The sequence below is a fragment of the Actinia tenebrosa genome, unplaced genomic scaffold (assembly GCF_029948245.1).
Source record: "Actinia tenebrosa isolate PJP-AT-01 unplaced genomic scaffold, QUT_ActTen_1.0 PGA_scaffold1__47_contigs__length_23844297, whole genome shotgun sequence".
Taxonomy (NCBI): domain Eukaryota; kingdom Metazoa; phylum Cnidaria; class Anthozoa; order Actiniaria; family Actiniidae; genus Actinia; species Actinia tenebrosa.
The window spans coordinates 19652864-19680465 of NW_028292578.1; the positions used below are offsets into that span (position 1 = coordinate 19652864).

The window sequence follows — 27602 nt, forward strand, 5'->3', positions numbered from 1 at the left end:
AAGTCTTAGTCTAATTGGCAAGGCCAAATCAATAGTCCAAAAAAAAAAATTGATAAGGGTGCCGGTGGATACCGGTAAATACCCCCCCCCCCCCCCCCTCCATTAAAATGCTCGCTTTTGGGTGTCTATTTCTATACACAAGAACGTTGTGTTGTTTATACGTGCAAAGAGGTAGCACATGCATTACTGTGGTTCGACTTTGAAGTTTCAAAGGCGATAGGGCATAGTTAGTAGACGGGGACCCTCTCTACTAACTATGGATAGGTGGACCAAAATCCTGAATTTGTCTTTAATACACTACTTTCAGTTTGGTTTCTCAATATGCATAGTAAACAAGCTAGTTTCCCGCTCTTTGTCGTTTCTGTCAAGCCGTGCCCATTTCAACTAAAAGTTAACGTACTCGTCTCTGCACATGTACATTTTATTATTTTAAATTTTTTTGTAAAAACTAAACAATTACATGCTTTATAGTAAAGCTATAAACCTGGTTGAACAGCGTGTTACATTAGGACTGAAACTTGGTTACTTTAAATTTTCTGCGTCATTGAAGTCTTCTAGGTGTCTGGAAACCACGGCGAGTATCGGAGTGATTTCTCAGTAATACTCCTCGTCGCCGAAACTGAAACAAATCAGTAAATTAGGGGATTTGAAAAATGATGCTCCGCAAACCTTTTCTATCTGTCCTTTGAACTATAAGCTATTCTCTTTGTTGCGAAGAGTAGAAAGACTTATTCGTGCAGGAAGGAAAATCTTATTTCGCGCGAACAAGACGGATAACACTTGCTCTGCTCATTCGCCACGCCTTTGCGCATTCTCGTACATTCCAGACTATACTCCGGATTTTTGGTCAGCGGGTTGGCTGCAAAGCAGGAAAACATCAGAGGATTATGGGAACGAGATTGGCCGTTGTATGCAACAAGATTTTAGATATTTGTCACAAGCAGAAGTTTTTCCTGCGACAAATCAAGTAAATTGAGAAGCCCAACCCAATATTGACCAGCGGTAAATAAATTTCATTGGCTGTAAGCATCACGTGACTACCAGCAATGTCGCAGGTCGTGTCAGTCATACGATGAAGGCATTTTATTCAACGTTTCAGAGATGAATTGAAGAAGACCCTGCGCAAAGAAGACCATAAGACCCCGCCAGCGCGCAACAGTTGTACTGTTTTCTCTGTCTTAACTTGCAAGAAATTGCGTGACAGCTACAATGCGCCTTCTCTCCCTTTTTACCGCAGATAGAGTTATTACAGTATCTACTTACACTGAATTGCATCGACCACAGGTCTTAGGGCAATATTTTTTCATGAATTGGCCATTGGGAGATTCATAGTTACAAAAATGTTTGAATTCCTTGCAGGTGTGAGGGTACACGTCGAAACACCCTAAAAAGAAACACAAAATATTTGGTACTATTTCGAAAAGAAAAGGAAATAGAGGCAAAAGGAAAGAAAAGAGAACAGAAGAGAAAACAAAATGGCAAATCCTCTCCCCCATGAGGACTCGACATATCTATATGCATTACAAAACTCGGAAAGTTTGAACGTAGCCAAAAAGTGTAGTAATTACAAAAGTTGTCACGCTTTCACGATAAAGTGACTGGATTGCGTTACTTACATTTATTTATTTATTATTTATTAGCTGTATTTAGCTAGTTGAGGGAAAGAACAACAGGAGTCCAATAAGAAAAAGTTCCTCCAAAATATACGTTTTACAAATACTAAATACTAATTAGACTATAGTACTAATATAGAAGATACATTAAGCAAGAAAAATACTGACATATCCATCCAAATTAAACTACGAAGCGTGAGATTGTAAGAGCGGCATTTAGAACAGTATGTCAGTCTTCCAGGTTCTAGTTCTGCCAACGTAAAATGTCATGTCAAGTTTGGAAAAGTAATGGCTGTAAAGAAGAAGTTTGAAAGTTTTTTCGTAGAAGGGCAGTTTTTGATTGACGACGCAAAGCATTTCATGGAAATACTATGCTGTTGAAAAAAGAGTTGCACACCCTTCTCTTTAGTTTGGTCCTTCGGCACAATGCTGTTGTCCCAACAATCAATAGCCGACGGTATCGATGGCATGCTATAACCATCATATATCAGATCACATTCGTATAAATTAACTATACTGAAATGATTACTACTGAGTGACTATAAAACGTCAAAAAAGACATTTGTTTTTGGTGGAAATAAAGGAAAATTTAATCTTAGGGAAAATGTCTGAATTTGAAGTCATCACCTGCTTTTGGACGTCCGGTAACAGAAATAACACAAAATATGAGGCATAAACCAACTATGAAGAAACGTGTCATCTTTGATGATTTTTCTTGAACAAGAGTATTGAAGTCTCGATTTTCGCTGTTGTCGATTCTGTCCTAATGCTTCTTAGTTCGTATTCTTAGTGTCGACCGCTTTTTATAGGGAAACTAAGCGACCTCAATTCTCTAAGAAGACAATGGGTTTCAGTAGAGTGTACAACTAACCAACTACAATAAACCCGTATACAATGATTAAACATTTCAGTTTACCTCCTTCAAAATGGTTCGCCAAGGAAGTTCTAGCCGTGTTTCAGTTCGTTCAGTAAAATCATATATATTTTCTAAGATTTTCCGGTAATTGTTAGAGACAAGGACATTAAAGCAAAGCTGACGCTTTAATAACTCAGCGCACTGATTCTAAAAATAGCTTAAAGATTCGGAAAACATTGCATTCTGTTTAACCGCTACGAGGATTATACGAACCGATTTTATTATTTTTACTTAAAGTTACAATAATAACCCATGTAAACTAAGATCAACTGCGATCGCCTGTGAAAATTATCTGCTGAAAGTAAACTTGTAAGTTTGTTTGTCCGAATTTCGTCTTTGTCTTCGTTTTTATGACGTCACGGTTGCGCTGCGCTTACACTCAAGATTACTCGATTCTAGTTGAGAATATATGGACCGCGTAGCACTTATGAAATACATGAAGATATAGAAATATAGATAAGTTATAGTGCTAGGCAACGAGGTTATTCCGGGCGAAAGCGCTTGGAATTAAATTCGGAAAAATTAATTTCCCCAGCGAGGTCGGAAATTAATTTTTCCGAATTTAATTCCAAGGGCTTTACATTTAGAGAAAGCATCAAAGCAAAGCTGACACTTGCTCGCATGTTTCAGTAAAATTTTTGTTTTTTTGTTTTTGATTTGCTAACATTTTCCCTTATGTCTAGACAGACTAACATCAAATTAAAGCAATGGCTGACGCGTGTTCGTGTTTCAGGAAAATCGTTCTATTATTTGGTGACATTTTCCGATAAGTCTAGAGAGATAAAATCAAAGTAAAGCTGACGCGCGGCCGACATTTTATAACTTTTCGCATCCTTAATTCAATATTTTTATTCAATATTTTTATATATTATTTATCATCATTTTCCCGCGTTAAATCTAGACAGAATAAAGAAAAGCAAAGTCGACGGGCGGTCGTATTTTTCGTATCCTTAATTCAGTCTTTTTATTCATGATTTTCAAGAGCGTAGCCATGGGGCCGAGAGGGCCAGCTCCCCCCCCTCCCCCCTCGTGAGCGCGCTCTTCCCGGCTCTAGCCCAATTTACATGGCGCGCCCGTTATTAAGAAGTTTCCCTCTCTTATTTATGCTCTTGATTGTATATAAAGCTAAAAGAACAAATTCAGCACGAGGGTCCAGTTTCTGTTCAACCGGCGTGGGAAATAATATTGCCAACATCATTTTATATAACTGGCTATCAGTTTAAAAATATTCTTAATTCTGTAACTGAAAAACAAAACACCCTTTTTAAGGAAATTCCATTAACTAACGCATTGAACTGGTTTGTTAAGATCATTGCCTTTATTCCTGACTTTCACTTGCACAATTCAATATTACATTACAATATTATTAGCTTTTAGAATTAAGATTAATATTTAATTAGTTACAGCCCGTTAATTATTCTTGTGCTCATCAGGTCTTATCAAGAACTGGAACCAATTAGGCTAACAGTGAGCTTTTGTCCACTGAAAAATATCAACAAAATAAAATCATTAAAACAAATAAATCAACTAGGAAAGGGTATATCGGGTTAATAAATAGAAACATCTGGAAACAATGTTGTTGAAAATGCATTGCTGGATGAGCGGATCAGTAAAAAAATAGCATTTTCGGAGTTTACGTTAAACCCGGGGGGGGGGGGGGGGGTTTGTACTCCGCCAGGACTTGGGTAGGGGTGTTCCGCTGGGATTCTGAAAGGGGTACCCTGTTTATGACAAAAAACTCAAATTTGTATACCCTGTTTACAACAAAAGATATAACTTATTGCACTGAGTTCCTGTTTCAATTATCATGTCATCTCGCGTATCGTTTTTTTTTTACGATCATAATAACCAGTTTCGGTCAATACGAAGGTAGAAACCCTGAATATGACAGGAAACTCAGGAAGAACTTGGAACTTGAGTGAAATTGCATACCCTGTTTATGAAAAGAAGCTCGAAAAACTATACCCTGTTCAGCGGATCATCCCCGTATAGTCCATATATGGGAGTACACCCCCCCCCCCCCCCCCCGGGACGGTAAATAAAAGGGTTTTTCAAGGGAAACACTGATGGCTCTAGCATCCCTAGGAACCTCGTTCCACGATCCAACAAGAATCGAGAAATTAATAATTGCGGAGGGGAAAAACCGGAGAACAGAAGAGAATCGATATCAGATTTTGAGGCGGATGCAGAGAGAACCAGGCTACCACTACAGAGGGTTTGCCAATTAGTTTCAGAATGTATATGCCCCCCGCCCATCTCCATTCCAATTAATAATAGCCCAATAAGTACTAAGTAACATTACTGTTAAAGTATAACTTTCTACCTGTGCTGCTTTTAGTTTGGATCCAGTTTCATAAACCTCTTCATTGGTACATCCCTCGTGACAGCATTCCTCATGAAGCGTATGCAAGGTATGACGCTTGTTCATCTCTTGGCCTTCGGGGTCAGATTGAAAACTCTTTCCTTCATTTTCACTCAAGATGAAATTCTTGCAAGAAGAAAACATCACTGTGCAAAGGAAATGCATAGTGAAGGCGGTTAGTGATGAGCATTCCTGACAGGGCCCGTTAACATGTCCGGTCTTTTATCATGAAGGTGTTGTGTGGGGAGATTTCATGCGCAAACTTTTCCATGGCCGACACTTTTAAGCTTTGAATTCCTGGTTAATTACTGGGTTGCCTGTGGCAGCCCAGGCGTAAAATGCCTTCGTTTTTTTTTTTTTTTTTTTTGTTTTGTTTTTTGTAGTCTCCTCAGAAATTTTGCATTCTTGCGCAAGAGTACCCATATATGGATTTGAATGACGTGTTCATAGATTCTGGACTCGTAGATTGGCTAAGCAGCTGAGGATGTAATTCCGGGCTTTAGAAGTAATATAGTTGAGTAGGAGTAGTAAAATTTGCCTTGCACGTCTTTCATTAAAATCGAAATTTTGGAGTTCCCGAATTTTTTTGGACATATCAAGGACTATTATGACCGCTGTTTTGTTTGATTGCAGACGCATGCGTCGTAAAAATGACTGAGGACCAATATTTTGTGGGGGGAAGGAGGGGCAGGCCCCCCTAAAAGATTTCGTGTGATGACCACGAAAACTAAGTTTGATAGTTAACCACATTTCTATACCTATGGTGCTCGGCTCGCGCGGGAGCTCCGGTATTAACTATGGCCGTATGAACATTTTTACCTTCATTCATGACAACCATGAACAGGAATACGATGACCAAAGACTTCATTGTGCACTTTCGACTGGAAGACTTTGATTATTTGGCTATAGTTAATTGCAAAATAGATACTATTATTTTATAGTCAATAGAAGGGATTCACTGACGGTTTTTGTGTGTTTGTGCATGACACCAGATTAACTCTGATCATGAGAACATTTCTACTGATTCATTTTGTCCTAGGCCAAAGCTGTCGTGTTAAACACTCTGGCCTCTATTGGAAATATGCCACCAGTATTTAAAAAATGAGTTACCTTGGTGTTTGCTTGAATTGGAAGAGGTCTTATCTGCACAAAGATCAGCAACAGATTGAAGAACTATTCTACGACTTGGTATATTAAAGTGGTTTATGGACAAAAACTAAAATTCGAGTTTTTACTCGTTTTAGATTTTTTTAAACACCGCTAATTGTATTTATTAATTGATTATTAATCGTCTAACTAACGACGAATATTTTCGTGTTCAGGGAGTCAAAAATAAGATTTAAATTTACTTTACTTCAATCGGTCTTCGCCAGATAAAAATACCATTCATATATTGCTAGGTTTGTTGAAGATAAGGCATTTCAAACTATACATGGTCTCAGTCGAGATTTATTGGGGAAAACTAGCGAATCAATAAATCTGAAGGAGATTTTGTTGAGAAAACAAGATTGTGAAAAAAAGTGAAAAAGAAAAAAAAAAAAAAAAGATTGAGTGTTTGCAGTCTACTAATATTCATTTGGCAAGTAATGGATCCTAGGTCCTCAATTATCTTCTGTCTCTGGAATGGGACGTTTGCCCAAGCTCAGACTGGCTGGCACTTCTTTGGCACCTATGGCGATCAATTAGTCACTTAGAGTGCAAACACTAAATCTCGGTGTAATTGATTATTAATCGTTTAAGTGAGGACGAAAATTTTCGTGTTCAGGGAGTGTCAAAGAAAAGTGTATTTTTGCTTACAAATCATTAAACAACCTTTTTGAGCACTCTTTTTTGCTATGTTTTAACAGCGATTTTCATAACTACAATATTAGATTTAAGAACAATATTAAGTCATCCTCGAACAGAAAGTAGGGGCACTTGTCTTTTATTAATATTTACTCAAATGTATGGAACCAACTTAGTAAAGACGTAAGACTTTCCCCCACTCTAGCTTCCTTCAGACGTCAAGTTTTATAGTCTTAAATATTAATGAATTATTTAATCTTCTTATATGTCACATATTATCTACTTTAAAGATAGACACAAAAGAAAAATAAATTAGGGTCTACAAATGTGTATTAGTCTAATATCTATTTCACGGGTTAAATGACTTCACTCTACTGTGAGTAGGGAGGTGTCAATGGCGTTTGTGGGTAGCTGACAACTGGCCAAAAAATATTATAGTAACTGACATATAACCTAAAACGCTTTAAACTAGTTAACTTTTAAGTTTTGCTTACAAATCAGTAAAAAAACTTTTTGAGCACTGTTTTTTTTACCATATTTTAACAGCGATTTTCATAACTACAATATTAGGCTTCAATGAGTTTAGGGGGAGGGGAGGGTTCATTGTCATTACCCTTACTGCATAGCAACTTCTCAGCACCGCTGGCCAAAAAATTAACAGGGAATATTAAACTTTTATAGCCCAGATTTATAAATATTCCTGTTACAAGGTGAGTATTTTAATCCATCATAAAAGGGAAATTTCCAATGTGTGCAATAGTCACAATACTTACTTAAAAAGCTTTAAATTTTGAACATTATTGATCCATAGTTTAATTTCTCAAGTTAGTATTAAATGTATATTGAAATAGATGGTATTGATGGGTTGCAAGCATTCCCAAGAGAGTTAAAAGACACTAAAAATATGGCGTTCATTGTGGTACCGTTAACAATGGATGCTAATGAGAAATCTTTTGTTAAGTGGCACCAACATGGCCGCGATGACGTAACGTGCAAACGAAGATTTAGAATAGTCTCTAAAAAAATACATGCAAAACGTATCTATTAGATATAAACAGAGTTATCTTGACCTTGGCTTGCTTGGGCAACTGGCCTTCTTTATAAACTGGACTATCTAATCTATGAAATCTATAATCAATACTTAGTAAAAATCAATGATAAAACTATAATAATTAATATTGATTTATATTGGATTCATCAATGGTTGATAAACAATGGTTATCGATGGTAATAGCGCAGCGCAGCCGTGACGTCATAAAAACGAAGACAAAGACGAAATTCGGACAAACAAACTTACAAGTTTACTTTCAGCAGATAATTTTCACAGGCGATCGCAGTTGATCTTAGTTTACATGGGTTATTATTGTAACTTTAAGTAAAAATAATAAAATCGGTTCGTATAATCCTCGTAGCGGCTAAACAGAATGCAATGTTTGTCCGAATCTTTAAGCTATTTTTAGAATCAGCGCGCTGCGCTATTGTGATAAACGCTTGGGGTCTGGGTCTGGTTACTATCCAGCTATTATCCTTCCCCTCCCCCTAAACTCATTGAAGCGTGCTGTGAAAACAAGAGTATCAAATGTCACTTAAAATACGAAACTCGAGTTTGAAATACGACTCGAAAGAGCTCTCCCCCAAAGCATCCTCGGAAACCCAGGTCGAATTGAAATATGGTGTTGAGTTCAAAATCCAAACAATTCCGAAAATTTATTTTCAGCCGTTGAAAATACCGAACATGATGTTGACCGAAAGTTGTATTATAAATTTGAAATTGAAAAGTTGTTGTTAAAATACAAAACAATACAATACAATACAATACAATTTTATTTGGCACCTTATACTAATAGTACATGAGTGTTTGATTCCAAATATATTATAGGTATATATATATATACTATGTATTAGATAATTTTCTTAATTCATTTTCACGTATCAGCATACATTGATGAATGTATGCTGATATGGCTCTTTGTAGAGACGCTGATTTTGAATTGATTAAGAACATAAAACGACTGTCAGCGCTCATATTGTTGAAATTAATGCTGGTGTTTTTTTCTATGAACTCTCTTAAGTCGTTTCTATGAGAGTTATATAGTGGACACCAAACTAGAAAGTGTTTTTCGTTTTCTACTCCCGACTTACACACTGGGCAAATCCTTTCATCGTAAATGAGATAAGGCCTCTTATACCTCCCCGTTTCTACTTCAAGCTTATGGTTACTAATTCTTAATTTTGTAAGCGCCACTCTGTGCTTAATATTGGTGACTTGACTTAAATATTCTTCACGGTTATAATCCGTTTTGAACTGACGAAAGACTCTGAGTTTATTTTTATGTCTGTCGTCTTTCCTTTCATCATTGTGGAGATTACTCCATAAAATTTGCCTCTCAATGTCATATATTCTTTGGGTTATTATTTTTCCATATTCATACCATCTTGGAGAAAGTTCATTTTGTTTCATCCAAATTATCCCCAATCCGAGTTGTTCTAAAGTAGTTTTAATTTTTATGCTCCAAAAGGCTTTTTTAGTTTCATTTTTAATATCTTGGTAGACTTCGGCTGAAAGTTTTTTTGGGTGTAGTTCCGACTTTATAATTTTATGCCAGAATTTAAAGCTTCTACTGCATGCTTTGCATTTTAGCGGAAACCTTCCTAACTCAGCTCTGCATGCAAGGTTACTAGCATTCTTTGTCACCTTGAGGAGCATTTTGCAAAATTTCAAATGAACAAGTTCCATGGGCTCTTGGTCTTTGGTGCTTAATGTTTCGATACCCCATATCTCACTTGCGTATAGAAGTATTGGTGTAACAAGCGAGTCAAACAGTTTTATAGTTAATTTGATATTGGATGTGAAAAATTCACCCATTTGTTTTTTCATCTGAAATAGTGCCTTTAATGCAGCTTTTTTTAATTCTTGTTTTGCAAACGTAAAGTTTCCAAAGGTTGTAAAATTTAATCCTAAATATTTATATGATTTAACGTTTTCTAGTTTAGATTTGTTCAAATAGAATTGGAAGTTATTCATTGTCTTCCCTGTATTATTGAAAACCATCACTTTTGTCTTTGTTATATTAACTGTTAAGCCTGATTGTTCACAAAATGCCTCTAGCTTGTCGAGATATTTCTGAAGCCCTTTAGCAGATTTAGAGAACAGAACCAGGTCATCTGCATATAAAAGAGTACTAATCGGTTTGCCATTCAACATTACATCATTGTTGTTACACGAATTTAATGAGTCAGGCAGATCGTGAAGATATAAATTAAATAACGTAGGGCTCAGCATACAGCCTTGTTTAACACCCATATAACAGGAAAATGTCGGAGAAATGTGTCCATTTACTTTGATTGCTGATTGATCAGTGGAGTACATCGATTGTATCACTCTTAGAAAATTTCCACTTATACCAACATTTTCAAGTTTTGCCATTAATTTTTTCCTTGGGATGCAGTCAAACGCTTTTTGAAAATCTACAAAGCAGGAAAAAAGGAAATTATTTTTCTTCCGTGGCTTACTTTTAACATATTTATCGATTACGGATTTCAGAATAAAAATACTATCTGTTGTTCCGTGCTTTTTTCTAAACCCACCCTGTTCCTGTTTAATTATATTATTCGTAGTTAGGTAATCATAGAGCCGTTTGTTAAGTATTGCCGTAAAAACTTTGCCAATTGCAGAAAGGAGTGTTATTCCACGGTAATTTTCAGCTTTCGTTGGATCGTCCTTTTTATGCAATGGAACAATATATCCTAGATTCCATGAACAGGGAAACTTTCCGTTGTCTAGGATTTTATTGAAAATTACCGTTAGGTGTCCTTTTAGTGCTTCCTTTCCCGTTATCAATAGCTCATTTGGAATATTATCAGGGCCGGGAGCTTTATGTTTCTTTAGGTTACTTAGAACTTCATATACTTCTTGATCTGTAATGGAAAAATCTAATTCCCCTTGACTTTGCGACTGTTCTAAGGTCTCCGTAGTATTTACTGCAGATGTCTGGGAGCTATTAAGCGTCTTGAAGTGATTAAATAAGTCCTTTTCGTTTGCTCGACAGGAGTTTGCATTTTTTACTTTGCCTACATTAAAAAGTTGTTTCAAAGACTTCCAGGTGGATTTCGAATCTTTGAGGTCAAGGTTCATTAATTTTGAATTGAAATATTTGTTTTTCTTACGTCTACACATGCTTCGAAAGGACCTTTTATGGGTATGTAGATTCCTACGAAGTTGTTCATTATTTGGATTCCTACAAATTTGTTTTCCAAGAGATCGAAGATTTTTCTTTTCGTTTTCACATTCTGAATCAAACCACTTTTGTGAATCTGTATTTTCTTTAAATGCTTTAGTTTGTTTAGTTAGGGAACAAAGACCTGCTTCTGTTCCTATGCTTGTTAGGGTTTCAGTAAATGCCTTAACCATTGAGTCTACATTATCTGCGTTTTCTATTGATTCGCGTAGCGTTGCTTGCATTTCTGTAGTGCTTAAAATGTTTTGTAATTTATCGATATTTCCAGTATGCCACTTTAAGCTAGAAATTGTCGAAAATTCCCTATTTTCTTCTCTTTCTTTGTTTCCACTGTTTTTGGGGTAAAGTTGGATTTCTATTCCATAAGAAATATGACAATGATCGGATAGATCTGGCATTAGTGGATTAACCTTCAAAAATCGAGCTTTTTCAAGTAGATTTGTACTCCCGATTACATAGTCGACTAGACTATTTCCGTTGTATCGAAAACAAGTCTTTTTGCCCGTCAAGTCACCAACAACCCTTCCATTAAAGATTCGTAAATTGCAAGCCGTGCAAATATCTATTAGACATTTACCCCTTTTATCGACGTTCTCTTTGTCTTTAGAGTACCTTTTCATTTGATTGTCAATGAGATAATCATCAGGTAAATTAAGGTACTTACTGTCATCATCATTTATGTATTCCTGGATTTCCCCAGTTCGTGCATTAAAGTCGCCTTGTAGAATGACTTCACCTTTAGTTGAAAAATTAATTATATCTAGTTCTATATCCTGCAATATATCTTCATCATTCTCTTTTGCATAATTATTTGGGCTTAGGTAAATTGTGCCTACGTATATGTCATTTGTTAGATGGAAAAAGTCTTTACTTATTCTACACCAAATAACATTTTGGTTAGATCCAAATCCAAACATGAATTTTGGCGGGGATCGTACGCCATGGAAGGGGGGGGGGGGGGGGGGGAGGGAGGGAGGGGGGAAGTCGCGATGTGCACTTGCTCCTCGGGATGTCAAGAGGAACTGTGACAAAGGCCCGATGGCGGGTTAATATATGCATGCACGGTGCATTATGGGAACGTTATTTTTGGCACTTAGAATATTTGTAAGAAGGACATATGAGCGGGAAAAGATTGAGTGTACTGGGTCATCACGTGGTTTTCCGTGCGCATTTGATTGGACGGTTGTGAGATGAGATGTCAAATAAAGAATCTTATTCTATATAAAGCTAAAAAGCCATCTTCAGCAAGGATCAAAAGGAGAGTCGAGTTTCTGTTAAACCGGCGTGAGAAATAATATTGCCAACATCATTTTATATTTGACATTGAGTTTAAAAAAACCACCTTTTTAACGAAATTCTACTAATTAACGCATTGGAGTAGTTAAGATCATCGCCTTTATTCCTGACTTTCACTGGCACAATTCAATATCACATAACAATATTATTAGCTTTTAGAATTAAGATTAATATTTAATTAGTTACAGCCCGTTAATTATTCTTGTGCTCATCAGGTCTTATCAGGAACTTGAAGAAGTTTAGTGTTGACAGTTGGCTGTTATCCACTGAAAAATAACAATAGTATAAAATAATTAAAACAAATAAACCAACTAGAAAAAAAATCGGGTTAAATTATTTGGAAACAATGTTGTGGGAAATACCGTATGATATAATTAGAAATACCGCATACTGTAAAATCCCGCGCATTGTAAAAGTCTCCCCCGTAATAAGCCAACTATTCTGCCAACGCAAATACTCTTCCAGGGAACGAGACTACCGTCACAGCGGGGTTGGCATTTAATTTCCGAATGTACATTCCCCCTCCCGATCGAAGAAAGATTGAAATGGTCCGAAAACTTCTGAGGTTTATGAAGATTAAAAAATAAAATCCCGATTTCCAAAAATTAGCCTGTGCACCACCTCACCTAGGGAGGGAGCGTCAATAAGTCACAGGTAGCCCAAGCTAGGTATCTGTAATGTCATGTTATAAAAAAAATGTATGGCGATACTTAAGCTCAATAAATTCTTCCAAATATGAAATAAAAATGAAAATTCCCCTTAAAACAATGTTGTTTCGAGGGCGACAGGGCTGCTTTTCCTATTGGGACCAACATTGTCCTGGGGGAGAAGGGGTACGGACAATAAAAGTTTTGTAATAAGGGGAAATTCTACTATTACATGATTGGATGAAAAATTCTCAATTTGTTTTGTCCAAGATTGTAGCTTGGGCTCCCTGTGAATTAAGGATAACTTTCTACCTGCAATGCACTTCCTGGGTATCCACTTTCGTGCACCTCTTCAGTGTTACATCCCTCGTGACAGCATTCCTCATGAAGCGACGTACGCTTGTTCATCTCTTGGCCATCGGGGTCAGATTGAAAACTCTTTCCTTCATTTTCACTCAAGATGACATTCTTGCAAGAAGAGAACATCACTGTGCAAAGAAAATGCATAGTGAAGACGGTTAGTGATGAGCATTTCTGTCAAGCCCCGTTTACATGTCAGATCTTTTGTCATGAAGGTGTTGTGCGGGGAGATTTCATGCGCAAACTTCCCAAAGTTTTTCCACATGCTTGAAACAATTTATGATTATAGCCATATCGCGGATCATAGTTAATAGAGGGTCATTAACTCGCATTAACTATTAACTATGGCCATATGAACATTTTTACCTTCATTTATAATCACCATGAACAGGAATACGATGACCAGAGACTTCATTGTACACTTTCAACTGGAAGATTTTGATTATTTGGCTATAGTTAATAACAAAATAGATAACATGAATATAAGTTCAAAACAAGGCACTAGCTGGGGAAGAGGGAGGGGGTGTCAAAGAGGACTCCAAATTAAGTGCCCACCCGGCCCTCTCCAAAGAAAGGTTGATTTCGGCACCAAAATTTAAATAATGCACGCAGAATTTCTGTGGATTTGGCGGGAAAATGGTAAATCCGCCCCTGTTACGCCACAAAATGTAATAACTCGCACAAAATGTAATAACAACGCAAAATGTAATAACTTCAATAACGCATTTTAAATATCCAGAAAATCAATATTTGTTCGGTATACGAACCATACCAGATGACTTTAACTTGAATTTGGCATGAACCGTTAAGATAAATATTCATGTTGAATACACGATTTCAACGTGTGGATTTTTACAAAGCAAGTCCACTCACTCCAACAGTAATATATTTGAGGAAAAAATCAGCAACTCTTCATATATATCACCAATGTCAAGCCAACTCAGGATCAACATACTTTAATGGTTTTAATTATTGAAGTATGTTAAAACTATCGTATTGAATCCCGACATGTCTCATGGATGAGGGCTTGTTTAATATGCAATATTGTCAACTTGTTAATCATTTTATTGAGTAAATAACACTTTAAAAAATTTACCACATTATGGTAAAAAACGTACCAAAATAACATAAATTAATTAGTCAATGTTCATCAATTAGAAGAAAAAAAATACATAAAAATTAGCATTTAATCTTAGCAAAAAAGTCGTGGCATTTGTTTAATATCTCTTAATTTGAATGTAGTCTATCCAGTTTTTTCCCCAGACGATTCTCTATTCTGTTCTGTTCGGTTCTACTGTGTCGTTTACGTCTATTCAGTAAACATTGATTTTAAAATGCGTTATTGAAGTTATTACATTTTGCGTCAAAAGTTATTACATTTTGCGTTGTTATTACATTTTGTGCGAGTTATTACATTTTGTGGCGTAACACCCCCCCCCCCCCCCCCCCTCTCTATGAATTATAGATAGAAGGGTTTAGGGGAAGTTTTTGCGTGCATGGCACCAGATCATTCACCTCAGAAATTAGAATATTTCTATTATTTAAATTGTCCTAGGCCAAAGCTTTCGTGCTAAACACTGACCTCTATATTGGAAATATGCGACCAATATTTATAAAATATGAGTTACCTTGGTGTTTGCTTGGATTCGAAGTGGTCTTATCCACACAAAGATCAGCAACAGATTGAAAAACTATTCCTCTATGTGACGTGGGTATATTAAAAAAGGTTAAAATTCGCGTTTTTACTCGTTTTAGACTTTGACACCGCTAATTGTTTTTATTAATTGATTATTAATTTTTTAACTTACGACGAAATTTTTCGTGTTCAGGGAGTCAAAAATAAGATTTAAATTGACTTTACTTCAATCTGCGAAAACACGGTCTTCGCCAGATAAAGTACCATTTATATTTTGCTAGGATTGTTGCAGATAATATTTCAAGCTCTATACATGGTCTCAATCAAACAATTTATTGGGAAAAGCTAGCGAATCAATAAATCTGAAGGAGCTTTTGTTGAGAAAACAAGATTGAGTGTTTGCAGTCTACTAATATTCATTTGGCAAGTAATTGATCCTAGGTTGTCAATTATCTTTTGTTTTCTGGAATGGGACGTTTGCCCAGGCTCAGACTGGTTGGCACTTCTTTAGAAAAGCGTATTTTTTGCTTACAAATCATTAAACAACCTTTTTGAGCACTCTTTTTTGCCATGTTTTAACAGCGATTTTTATAACTACAATACTAGGTTTAAGAACTTAAGAGTGGGATGTCAGAAAAAATCAGACATTTTTGAAATTTCGTGGCAAGTGTGAAAAATTCGATTTGTCTCATATTTTGAAGGGAGGTAGGCTATGATGTAATACAAGCCCCTACACACTTAGTTTTTGAAAATATTGTTTTATTCCCAAGAAATTAAAATATTTCTTTCGAGGCGTCAATATGCTAATTAGAGAGGTCTAAAAATGAGCAGAATTACAGACCTCCTTTGCTAAAACTATACAAGATTAAACCTTTAAAATATAAAAAAACTTCAAGTATTCTATCTGTTTAGTTAGTAGAGTGATTTTTTCGCGTGTAACTTGAATAAAGAATTTTTAGTAGATTTTTTTACAGGACATACTTTCAGCACTCTCAAAAGTAGCTTCAAAACAAGTGGCAATTTTACTATGGCCGAAACATTGGAATCGTTTTATATCCAAGCTATTTAAAGAAGAGGAGTTTTTCTTCAGCTGTACAAAAAATTAGCTTGGGTAAATCAGTTTTCGGATTTTTACGTTCGGTCAAAGTTGCCGTAATGAGCCGTTTTTTCGGTCCCGGCTTAGCTTTTGAAACGAACAACAAAGCCAGCCTTCTCACTCACTAACCAATACTTGAAGTTTCACCAATGCTTCTACACTTAACTATATGCTTCTAACCATGCCAACCTTGTCAATGTAGAAGTTTAAATCCTTTTTTAGAGATTTTAAACGAAGATCCGGTGTTGTTTTGTCATATTATAAACGTTATCTGTATCAACAATGGCTTTCAAAACAACGATTGAATTCGTCTGCACTATTTCGCAAATTTCAGCCTTTTAAATGAAGATCGCTTAGATTTCCATATTTTTCAAGTGCTTAAGATCCCACTTGATTTCTGAAGCTGAACAGCGAAAACTATATATCGATATTTTTGGGAAATATAAAGAACCGCATTTATTGAACATCCTTCGACTGATAAACGGCGACACCAAGTGATAATATACATAATTGGTCTAATATTTGATTGACGGGTCGTAATCAGGAATCGCGCTTTTACGCCTTTATACACTTGAGAACTATTTACTTTTTCCGACCTTTGAGTAAAAACCTTTCGTTTCGAAGATTCTGAATAGTTATTGGTAGCCCAAAGAATGCATATTACATGATTATTTTCGAGTATTTTCGATAAAGTCGATTATTTGCGTTTGCTTGAATTATTAAATCTTACGATTCTATATTTCGTAAGGGAGCTTGCTTCCCGTGTGATTCCTCCGCCCCCCCCCCCTCCCCCTCTCCCCTAAAAAATGAATGCTCCCTAAACAAGAATTTTTACAAAGTAAATGTCAATCAAAGGATACTGGATATGCTGTTACGAAGTTATACATATATACCGTAAAATTCCGGCTGTAAAAGTCCTGTTACACGAAATATGCAGTTTTTCTTGCAAGATGTATTGCAATGCTGTTGAAAGCAGAACATTGCAAGTCGTAGGTGAGATGTTAGACGCGCGCAACTCTTCGCAACTTGCGCTTTTTTTGGTCTGCGATAAAACCGGATATATCAGCGGGGCCTATGGAAGAGCTGCGCTTGTATTGGTAATTTGCAACACAAATTGCACTGCATTTTGCGAGATAGGTGTGACGTGACAAAAAGTAGAAGCTCATTCAATATTTTTGCAGATTGCAACGTTGCATTGCAAGTTTCAGAAAGGGTGGTGTTACATGTGCAATATTTTTTCCGACATGTAATGCAACGGCGTTTCATTGCAATTTGCGAGAAAAATTGCCTCGTGTAACAGGGCTTTTATGAGTTTCCACGTCTATGAGCCCACAAGAGCCCTCTAACCTGCAACAAAAATATTCCTGTTTTACGGTAATTTAAAAATTAAATTCACCAGAATTTCTTTTAACGAAATTTTAGGCGGTAAAAGGTCTGCTGTGCTATATTGTCGTCAGCTATCTTAAGAAAGTCAAGATTGCATACAGCTGCAGCTGTTCATTACCAAACTAACAATGAGATCGATGTATGGCTTTTTCCGCTTCACTTGAATACCAGACGTGTCCAGGTCACAGGAAGCGCAGATCTCTTGCAGCATGGATATTGAAAACTTAGATAATCGTGATTGGGATTTCGCAAGTTCACAGATGTTAAAAGTGTCATATATGATTGGATGTTGAATTGCCAGAACACTTAATACCTCTCTTCCAAGATCATTTAAGGCCTTTTCTCTTGAAGCTTCGTTGACATTCTCTTCAATGTTTTCGTCTTCATCGATTTCATCAGGAATGACTTGTTTTGCTTTGACTCTTGAAAAGAAGCTCGCAATTTGCTTAGAATTGAGAAACTCTTCGGGACCAAACATGCGGACACCAACTGCGTTTTTTGCTTTTCTCATTGATTTGGACGCTGTAACAGGATCTACCTTATGTCCAGTTTGTTCGCCAATCTTGAATAAGCCCATTAGATATTTTTTCTGAGCTTCAGAAAACCGCTTTCTCTGCTGTCCAGTAGATTTCAACGCCCATCCCATATCAAGTATAGGTAGCTCTTGTTCCAGCTCTAGAGATGGAATATCGGATGCAATTTCAGGTATGGCACTGGTAGCACCCTGCTCTAGCTTGGTTGCGTAGAGTATTATTGCTTTATCAAAAAATGTTTCGTGTTCAAGAGCATATGAATGCGCACCACAGTCAAGGTGATTTTGAAGATATGAAAACTTTTGGAAAGACTTAACACATCCCTCTTCTGGGCAGATGAATAGTTCTGAAGCTTGTTCTTCAAGGCTGCTACTACAGTCTGTGTCGTCATCATCACTTTTTTCAACATTTGAGGAAGGTTGGACTGCCTGGGTATCAAATGCACTTGACGTGGATTGCAAACGGCGTCTGGCGGTAACTGCAACAAACGAAGCTTTAGGACTGGGCATATCGGTGTTGGTACTTAATTCTGTCGAGGCATGCTTGGGGGGTACGTTGAGATCTTTCCACTCGAAAAATTTTCCAGGTCCTATGCCGTACGCTCTCCAGACTCTCAAACCCTTGTCGCTATAGTTAAAGTTGCTCAGGAAACTAATACCTTTCCATTTGATATCCGGAAACTTTGAAGCAGGTTGATTGCCACATACAGTCACCCTCACGCCAGGAATACCTCCTGATGAATCTATGGCTTCCATCATTTGCTTTGGAGATTCAACGTCGTGACCTGAATTAAGGTATACTCTCATCTTGTTCTTAATTGTTGCCGCCTTTCTATCACAAGATCCTTTTCCTCCTTGCGGTTCGGAAAAGTCTAGCTGGGACAAAGTGATCTGATACTTTGAGGCAATTTGTTGCAAGAACAGCAAGGTCGAAGCGGCATGATAACATCCTGCATTGTCTGCTCTTAGGTAAATGGTTATAATTTCAGGCGCTATTGTTTTGAGCTGCTGAAATACATCATCAACTATTGCCAAAACACTGCTGCTTTCTTGGTTGCAGCTTTCAAAAGGATGCACAAATGTTAGCATCTGCATCTCGCCGTCTTTGTCTCTCCTGATGGCCACGGTTATGTGCCACGATATTCCTCGCTTACCGTACCAATCGCTCTGACTCTCTCTATATTTTCGTGGCAGAAATTTCATTGCCCAATCAAGAATGAGAAGGGAAGACTGTGCATTCAGGTTTTTCAAGATGTCAAGTCTTGATTGATCTTGATTCACAGAACGAAGAAGATGCGCCTTCCATGCCAGAATGTTTTTTGAAGCTTGTTTGAAAATATAGGTGAGCTCTTCCGTTTCACAGCTATCGAAACTCTCCAGGGTGGTATGTATTTCGTGCAAAATCGCAGTAAGTGCATCACATCTGTCACATCTCAAGTTATGTTGGTGGTTACATGAAGAAATGAAGCAATCGTCATCCGGAAAACTCAGTGCGTAGGCCCTGCAGTGGTCGGGAACCTGCGAACTCGGTGACACGTGCACCTAAAAAAGAACATCATTTATCAGAAGTTATAATACTATGATCATGGGGTATCGCGTGAAAATGTCCAGCTATGAGTGCATACCTTGTAGTCACTCTTTAAGTATCGCTTGGCACTTTTAAGTTTCTCGGTAATGTCCTTTACCCAGGAAAGACCTTTGTACTCATCGCCAAGCTTTTCCACCACTTCTTCTAAATCGTCAAATGCCTTGGCTCCTTCCGCAGACACATTGTCTAGGCCTTGAAGTGACTTTCTCACAGTTGCGGCGCAAACGTTTAACACCCTACACAGTGTGCTGCGACTCATTGGTTCAAAGTCCGATTCCTTGCAGTAACTCTGGTATTACTTCACTATTTGCTCGGGGATAAGCATCCGAATGACATTTGGCACTTTGATATCGACATTTGTAGACAATGTAAGTTTCCTTTCTCCAAAGGGCAGGTCCTGGACTACGTGGGTGCTCGTTATAAAGGATAAAAAATGATCTAGTTTATCTGATGAAATGCATATCCTCGTTCTCCTATCATTAGGAACAAGTGCACCTCTGCCGTGGAGAAGACGATGGTGTCTGGCTATGTTGAACCGATATATTGTTACGTCAGGTAGCCATCTCTTTAACTGCTTGAAAGTGACCGTATCCGCTATTATTGATAGGATCTGCCGTCGAGTACTCCAGTGAGAGGCGCTGTTGTAACATTCTGTTAGAGCATTCATCAGAGCAGAGTCAAAGTTGCTGTCGGTTTGAGATACATGGAACACGGAAGCAAAAAGCATTTCAGTATCATTTGGCGCAATCTCTTCCAAACACGCACTTACAACTTGCTTCGCTTTCCTTTCATAACTGCGTTTTGTTCGACTCGAGGCTTCATCCCAAGGCTTTGTCAATGAATTTCTGATAGGACTAATGTCTCTTGATGCAAGGTACGTATTGAGGAGATCTCTTGATGACTTGTGGTTGCCATATGCCGAGAGTTTTGAGGTTTCTGAAGGCTGGTAGGTACTGAAAGATGTGTCGTCGTAAGCCGAGAAACCAGGTGATACAGCAACAGGAGTTGAGTGCTTAATATTGAAAAATACCTCTTCTTCTTCGTCCTACACATACAAAGGTTAACGATAAGCGTTTCTTCTCTTTTCTTTTCATTTTCAATTATGTTTCATTACATTCTATTATTATTCTTTGTCTTTGTCAGCCCGTCAGATCTTCTGTCGATTCGTACATTCGTCCGTCCGTCGCCGTCCTTCCTGTTCCTAAATCCTAACACTTCATCCATCCACCCATCCATGAATCCATCCCTCCATAATGTTTTTTAGTTTCTCTCAATCGCTCTTTCTTCCTTCCTTCCCTCCTTCCCTCCCTCCTTCCCTTCTTCCTTCCTTCATTCATTCCTTCCTTCCTTCCTTCCTTCCTTCCTTCCTTCCCTCCTTCCTTCCTTCCTTTCATCTCCTCATTCATTATTTATTATCTATATTATATATATATAGGGCATTGCCATCCTGACTCACCAAAGTTACTTCAGCAAACTCCTGCGTAAGACTTGAAGTACTATCATCTTCCACTTTTTCTTTCATTTTTTTCCGGCAGTTTATACAGACTCCTGGTAATAAGAAATGTTAGCATAATTGTTGTTTAATATCAATGCATAACGTAATAAAAAAGGTGCATGATTGTTGTATACTAAGGGACAGGTCATTATTCATCCTATGAGTGTGTGTTTGTGTGGAGGGAGGGGGGTGGAGATTTAGTGTTGGTCGCAATTTTTACAGAACTGGTGGGGGCTCAGGTATATATTGACTGGAGGATCACACGAAGATCAGGGCGTGGCAACCACTATTAAAAAAACGTCGACAATTTAGCGATATGTATACATATATATGTATCCCCCTTTTCCCTATTGTACATTTTTTTACATCACTTTTTTACCTGAACCAACTTGAATGAACATGCCAGTCTCTTTTAGGATAAACCTAGACGATTCACTGCTTAGACCCCGGTCAGCTTTTGGCACACGTTTTCCGCTTTTTCCATGGCCAGAGATCGTTTGAGGAATTCTACACCTGCTGCTTGCCCCTCGGCTCCATCCTACACCGAGGATGGAACGGTGGTTTGGACATATCGTCATTGAAGTTGCATTGGAAGGAATTCTAAACATAGATACTCGGCACAAAATCAACTCAACTTCTGTTTGTGGTCCCGTGAACTTTAAACTTGCTTTATGGCTGGAAATATCTTTACAACAAGCTAGTAGAGGAATAATTTGCGTTTCGTCTTTAGGATGTTTTCGATCGATGCTGCAATTTCCGCCAGCAAGGGCTTTAAACGAACAATAACTTTCCATATTTTAATTTTTAAATGACTTAAATATTTCGAAGTCGTGATCACCAGCAATGTCGTTTTAGGGAACACCGCACGAGTAAAAGCGCGATTCCTGATTACGACCCGTCAATCAAATATTAGACCAATTATGTATATTATCACTTGGTGTCGCCGTTTATCAGTCGAAGGATGTTCAATAAATGCGGTTCTTTATATTTCCCAAAAATATCGATATATAGTTTTCGCTGTTCAGCTTCAGAAATCAAGTGGGATCTTAAGCACTTGAAAAATATGGAAATCTAAGCGATCTTCATTTAAAAGGCTGAAATTTGCGAAATAGTGCAGACGAATTCAATCGTTGTTTTGAAAGCCATTGTTGATACAGATAACGTTTATAATATGACAAAACAACACCGGATCTTCGTTTAAAATCTCTAAAAAAGGATTTAAACTTCTACATTGACAAGGTTGGCATGGTTAGAAGCATATAGTTAAGTGTAGAAGCATTGGTGAAACTTCAAGTATTGGTTAGTGAGTGAGAAGGCTGGCTTTGTTGTTCGTTTCAAAAGCTAAGCCGGGACCGAAAAAACGGCTCATTACGGCAACTTTGACCGAACGTAAAAATCCGAAAACTGATTTACCCAAGCTAATTTTTTGTACAGCTGAAGAAAAACTCCTCTTCTTTAAATAGCTTGGATATAAAACGATTCCAATGTTTCGGCCATAGTAAAATTGCCACTTGTTTTGAAGCTACTTTTGAGAGTGCTGAAAGTATGTCCTGTAAAAAAATCTACTAAAAATTCTTTATTCAAGTTACACGCGAAAAAATCACTCTACTAACTAAACAGATAGAATACTTGAAGTTTTTTTATATTTTAAAGGTTTAATCTTGTATAGTTTTAGCAAAGGAGGTCTGTAATTCTGCTCATTTTTAGACCTCTCTAATTAGCATATTGACGCCTCGAAAGAAATATTTTAATTTCTTGGGAATAAAACAATATTTTCAAAAACTAAGTGTGTAGGGGCTTGCATTACATCATAGCCTACCTCCCTTCAAAATATGAGACAAATCGAATTTTTCACACTTGCCACGAAATGTTTGAGTTTTACTGACATCCACTCTTAAGAACTATATTCGTATGTCGTCTTCCTCGAACAGAAAGTAGGGGCACTTGTGTATTATCAATATTTCAGCTCAAATGTATGGAACCAACTTAGTAACGACGTAAGAGATGCCCCCACACTAGCTTCCTTCAGGCGTCAAGTTTTATAGTCTTAAATATTAATGAATTAATCATAATTCTCTTACATATCACATAATTATTATCTAATTGGTATTTTAGTTTTTCTATTTTACAATTCATAATCTGTCTATCATTATTATTTAATCTTTTCAACATTGTTATCTATATATTATCATTACGTTATAGGCGCATATATAGTTTTTTTTTCAGGAGGTCCCTCGTGTAAACCACTTGGTATCCTCAATAAAGATTATGCATATATTTTAGACTTGAATATAGAGTTTCGCGCGCTGTGATTGGTCGAGCGACCAGTGATTCTGAGACGATAATCACTTTGCATTTAGGATCTTTGTAATAAGACTACTAGGGTAGCTTTAGTTCTATCAAACTTGTTGAGAAATCATGTTTGCGTATCTTGTCCCTGACTGAGATCAAAGGCACAACACCGATAAATAACTAGTCTCCCCCGTAGTGACGACACAAATAAGGGCTGCGGGGGCCAGGAGATTAACATTTGAAAGATAAATTGAATTTATTTATTTATTTAAGGAACTTCCTCCTTATAAAAATTCATATATAATCAAAATAAAAATTAGTAATAGAGATCGATAATATGATTTTTTAAAAAATTAATGTAATAATTAATAACGATAATAATACAAAAATTTTAAACTAGTTATTTCAGATTGAAAGTTACAGTGCGGACACTCTAACCATGAACACTTCGAGGTTTTTTTTTTTGACATTTTTTCTACATTTTTCAAACTTTACTTAATGCGTTATCCAATCATGACAATCGTTAGGAGTTCTATTATTAGCTTTCTCATGGGAACTACTGAAAAACTAAATCACATCAATTATATCGTGTGTTCTGATTGGATGATGCCTAAAAGTCGTTTCATTCCTTTGAAGAAGGAGATCGCTGATTGGATAATTGTAAAAATGTAGAAAAAATGTCAAAAAAACCTCGAAGTGTTCATGGTTAGAGTGTCCGCACTGTAAGTGCTGCGAGTTGATTTGTCTTTTTCCTTCATATTGTGTTGTGGGAGAGTCAATAGGCATGGGAAAGGAAATTCTTTACACGGTTTCCATGGAAACAAGTAATAAACACAAGAATATAAGTTTATGTCTTAACTTCAAGTAAAATGTTTATTTAACAATAAGTGAAATTATAATTGGAATAAAACAAATTAAGTTTATAACGATGAAATAAGGACTTGACAAAGAGATGAGGATAAACACTGATAAAAACTAATTTAAAACAAGACTATATAAGATTATTATTGGCTTCATTTCAAAATTATTGGATAGAGTATTGTTTCAGTAAAATCGTTTATATTTGGTAACTTTTAAGTCTAGAGAGAATTAGTCTCCTCAGAAGACGTTAATTGAGACCGAAATTAATAATAATAATAATAATAATAATAATAATCAGTAATAATAATGATAATAATAATAAAATGTCTTTATTCACATTGATAAAATACAATCAATTGGTGCGCTAAGAAGCTAAAGCAAAAAGGACTAAAAATAAGTAATATTCATAAATTAATCTGTTAGAAAAACTATTCTTAAGACGTTCAGTGTTAGAGTAAAGGCATTAAACCCGTGAAATAGATGTTAGACTAATACACTTTAGTAGACCCTAATTCCATTGTTTTCTTTTGTGTCTATTTGACTATTACACATTGACTAATAGCTTATTTTATTTCACGGGTTAAATGCCTTCTCTCTAACCTACGACAGGCATTGTAGTACTGGACCTTCTTAAATATAAACTAATTTTGGCAATAAGCATTAATTTTAAATTACATTAATTTTAATGACGGCTGCGGAGGAGAGAGAATAACAGCAAAGCAAAGCTGACGCTTGCACTCAACCTTTCAGTTATTTAAGGTGGCTGGTAAATAATAAACAGAAAATTGAAAATTGAAACTTTTTTAACCTGAAATTTAATGCTGATTTTAAAAATGCAAAGAAAAATGGGTGTCCTGAGCTTGTTCTTGAGATAATCACTCCGGAAAGAATTTTGGAAGAACAATAGCGGAAATCAAGCAAGGGAACTGAGGTGGGACGTCACGATGTGCACTTGCTCCTCCGGATGTCAAAAGGAACTGTGACGAAGGCCCGATGGCGAGTTAATATATGCATACGCGGTGCATTATGGGATCCCATTGTTATGTTAATTATCGTTGTTATTTCTGGCACTTAGTATATTTGTAAGAAGGACACATGAGCGGGAAAAGGTTGAGTGTACTGGGTCATCACGTGGTTTTCCGTGCGCATTTGATTGGACGGTTGTGAGATGAGATGTCAAACGGAATAAAGAATCTTATTCTATATAAAGCTAAAAAATCATCTTCAGCACGGATCAAAAGGAGAGTCGAGTTTCTGTTAAGCCGGCGTGAGAAATAATATTGACACTGCATCATTTTATGTTTGACAATTAGTTTTAAAAACCCACCTTTTTAACGAAATTCTACCAAATAACGTACTGGATTGATTTTCTAAGATCATCGCCTTTATTCCTGACTTTCACTGGCACAATTCAATATTACATTACAATATTATTAGCTTTTAGTAAAGACCAATATTAACTAGTTACAGCCCGTTAATTATTCTTGTGCTCATCAGGTCTTATCAAGAACTGGAAGTAATTAGGCTAACAGTTGTCTTTTATCCACTGAAAATACCAACAGAATAAAATCATTAAAACAAATAAATCAACTAGAAAAAGCATGGGTTAAATAAAAAGATTATTTGAAAACAATTTCAGTCGTGAGAAATTAAATGCATTGATGAAGGAATAACCCGAAAACTTTAAAAATCAAAAGAGAACAAACGAACTCTAATAAGATATGATGCAATTCACTTTAGGATTTTGGCGCTATATAAATGATTTATTCTATTATTCTATTCTAATTTTGAGGGAGCGAGCTACAACCACAGTAGTGTTGACACTTGATTTAAGTATTAAGGATCAAAGAGAAGGTAAAGATTGAAATGAAATGATTAGAACCCCTGAAGGTTTATAATACAAGACAACGTATTTCATTGGCTCCGTATAAACGTATTTACATTGGATTGCTGCCAATAAAAATATAGAATAATAGAATATATAATAAATAAATACTCAGTGACATTATCGTTAAAGTATAACTTTCTACAGTACCTGGACATTACTTCGTTGGTCCCCAGTTTCACGGACTTCCATCCCTCACGACTTCGTGACCTCTACTATCCTGCCTCACGAGCTCCCATCCATCCATCACCACTTCGTGACCTTTATTCCTCACGAGCTCCCATCCATCATTCACGACTTCGTGACCTTTATCCCTCACGAGCTCCCATCCATCCTTCACGACTTCGTGACTCATCTCTTGACCTTCGGGGTCAGATTGAAAACTCTTTCCTTCATTTTCACTCAAGATGAAATTCTTGCAAGAAGAAAACATCACTGTGCAAAGAAAATGTCATGAAGGTGTTACAAATATAATATCAGTAATATAATATATCACTATATTGCATGGTAGGCCAGTAAAAAGACAAACCCGTCGGATTGGCTCCAAAGAACAACAGCAAGAATACACACGCAAAAACGTGGTAAGTTAACAACAAAAATTGCTGTAAACATAGACCATATGAAAAAGGGCGTGTCCCTTGAGATCCCTTAGTTCATCAGTTATAGAAGACAACGATGCTTTCATTTAAAAAGAGTATATCGAAATTAGTGATCTTACAAAATGTTAGTATAGTAACATTAGATGATAGAAAGCTGTTTGAAATTCCTGTGGCAATATGAACATTTTTACCTTCATTCATGACAACCATGAACAGGAATACAATGACCAGAGACTTCATTGCGTACTTTCAGTTAGGTGATTGGCTGTATAACTACAAAATTGTTTAAAAAAACATAAATTCAATAAAATGTTTCACAAAGTTTTTGTGTGCACCATCAGTTGTGGTGCTAAACACCTCTATATAGAAAAATATGCTAGCAATAATTAAAAAAATGAACTACCTTGGTGTTAGCTTGGATTCGAAGTAGTCCTATCTGCACAAACATCAGCAACTGATTGAAGACGGATAATATAATAGAGAGGTTTATATAAACCTAAAGTGAAATACACTTGAAATAGCTAATACACTATTACACTCTCTCTAATTCTTTTGTTTTGTATTGTGTTTATCGGACTATTACACTCTAATTAGTACACTTTGTTTCAAGGGTTTATGACACAAAAACATTTCACTGCTTATATAATATTTGGTTTCTTAGTACTGAAATAATAAGAATTTCATGATGAAATTTGAAACTTATTTCTCGAGATATTTGAGAAAATTAAACACGATTTGTGATGAAACGTACTTGATTCGGTAGTAATGCACCAAATTATAGTGATATAAAATGTAGTTTGTATAAAATAACGAGAAAAAGCCTTGTAAAGACTTGTAAACATGTACAAAATAACGTCACAACTTGTGCTAAATATTGTTAACTATCTAGAGAAATACGTTTTTGAAACAATTTAAACCATGATATTCATATTAATGCCAATAAACTACACATTTTCAAAATTAAAAAAATTTCGTGTCATGTACTTTCACGGGTTTATGAAAACCATTATGTAAC

The 27602-nt window shown here is 36.4% G+C and overlaps 3 protein-coding genes and 1 long non-coding RNA gene across 7 annotated transcripts; all 4 read right to left on the reverse strand.

Moving 5' to 3' along the window:
* Positions 1 to 407: 407 nt before the first annotated feature.
* LOC116289367 (uncharacterized) lies at positions 408 to 2426 on the reverse strand. Its single transcript, XM_031696265.2, has 3 exons — positions 2241 to 2426; positions 1264 to 1384; positions 408 to 619 (listed from the first exon to the last, which is right to left on the reverse strand). Exons 1-3 carry the CDS (start codon positions 2311 to 2313, stop codon positions 595 to 597), a joined length of 219 nt encoding a protein of 72 aa, XP_031552125.2. The 5' UTR covers positions 2314 to 2426; the 3' UTR covers positions 408 to 594.
* Positions 2427 to 3825: 1399 nt separating this feature from the next.
* Positions 3826 to 6140, reverse strand: LOC148910055 (uncharacterized). The gene is made up of 4 exons (XR_016120242.1): positions 6002 to 6140; positions 5711 to 5794; positions 4853 to 5037; positions 3826 to 4011 (listed from the first exon to the last, which is right to left on the reverse strand). It is a non-coding gene; the product is annotated as an uncharacterized LOC148910055 (long non-coding RNA).
* Positions 6141 to 12292: 6152 nt separating this feature from the next.
* On the reverse strand, positions 12293 to 27128 carry LOC148910056 (uncharacterized). Of its 4 annotated transcripts, none has more exons than XM_089032891.1 (4): positions 26991 to 27128; positions 26779 to 26860; positions 13170 to 13345; positions 12293 to 12476 (listed from the first exon to the last, which is right to left on the reverse strand). In XM_089032891.1, exons 2-4 carry the CDS (start codon positions 26825 to 26827, stop codon positions 12450 to 12452), a joined length of 252 nt encoding a protein of 83 aa, XP_088889017.1. In that variant the 5' UTR covers positions 26828 to 26860; positions 26991 to 27128; the 3' UTR covers positions 12293 to 12449. The 4 variants fall into 4 exon arrangements, with proteins under 4 accessions (XP_088889017.1, XP_088889015.1, XP_088889016.1 ...); XM_089032889.1 differs by lacking the exons at positions 26779 to 26860; positions 26991 to 27128 and adding exons at positions 13584 to 13667; positions 14846 to 14991; XM_089032890.1 differs by lacking the exons at positions 26779 to 26860; positions 26991 to 27128 and adding exons at positions 13584 to 13645; positions 14846 to 14916.
* On the reverse strand, positions 17167 to 19714 carry LOC148910057 (uncharacterized). The gene is made up of 2 exons (XM_089033375.1): positions 19493 to 19714; positions 17167 to 19409 (listed from the first exon to the last, which is right to left on the reverse strand). The coding sequence occupies exons 1-2, from the start codon at positions 19712 to 19714 to the stop codon at positions 17421 to 17423; spliced, it is 2211 nt and encodes a 736-aa protein (XP_088889501.1). The 3' UTR covers positions 17167 to 17420.
* Positions 27129 to 27602: the final 474 nt, after the last annotated feature.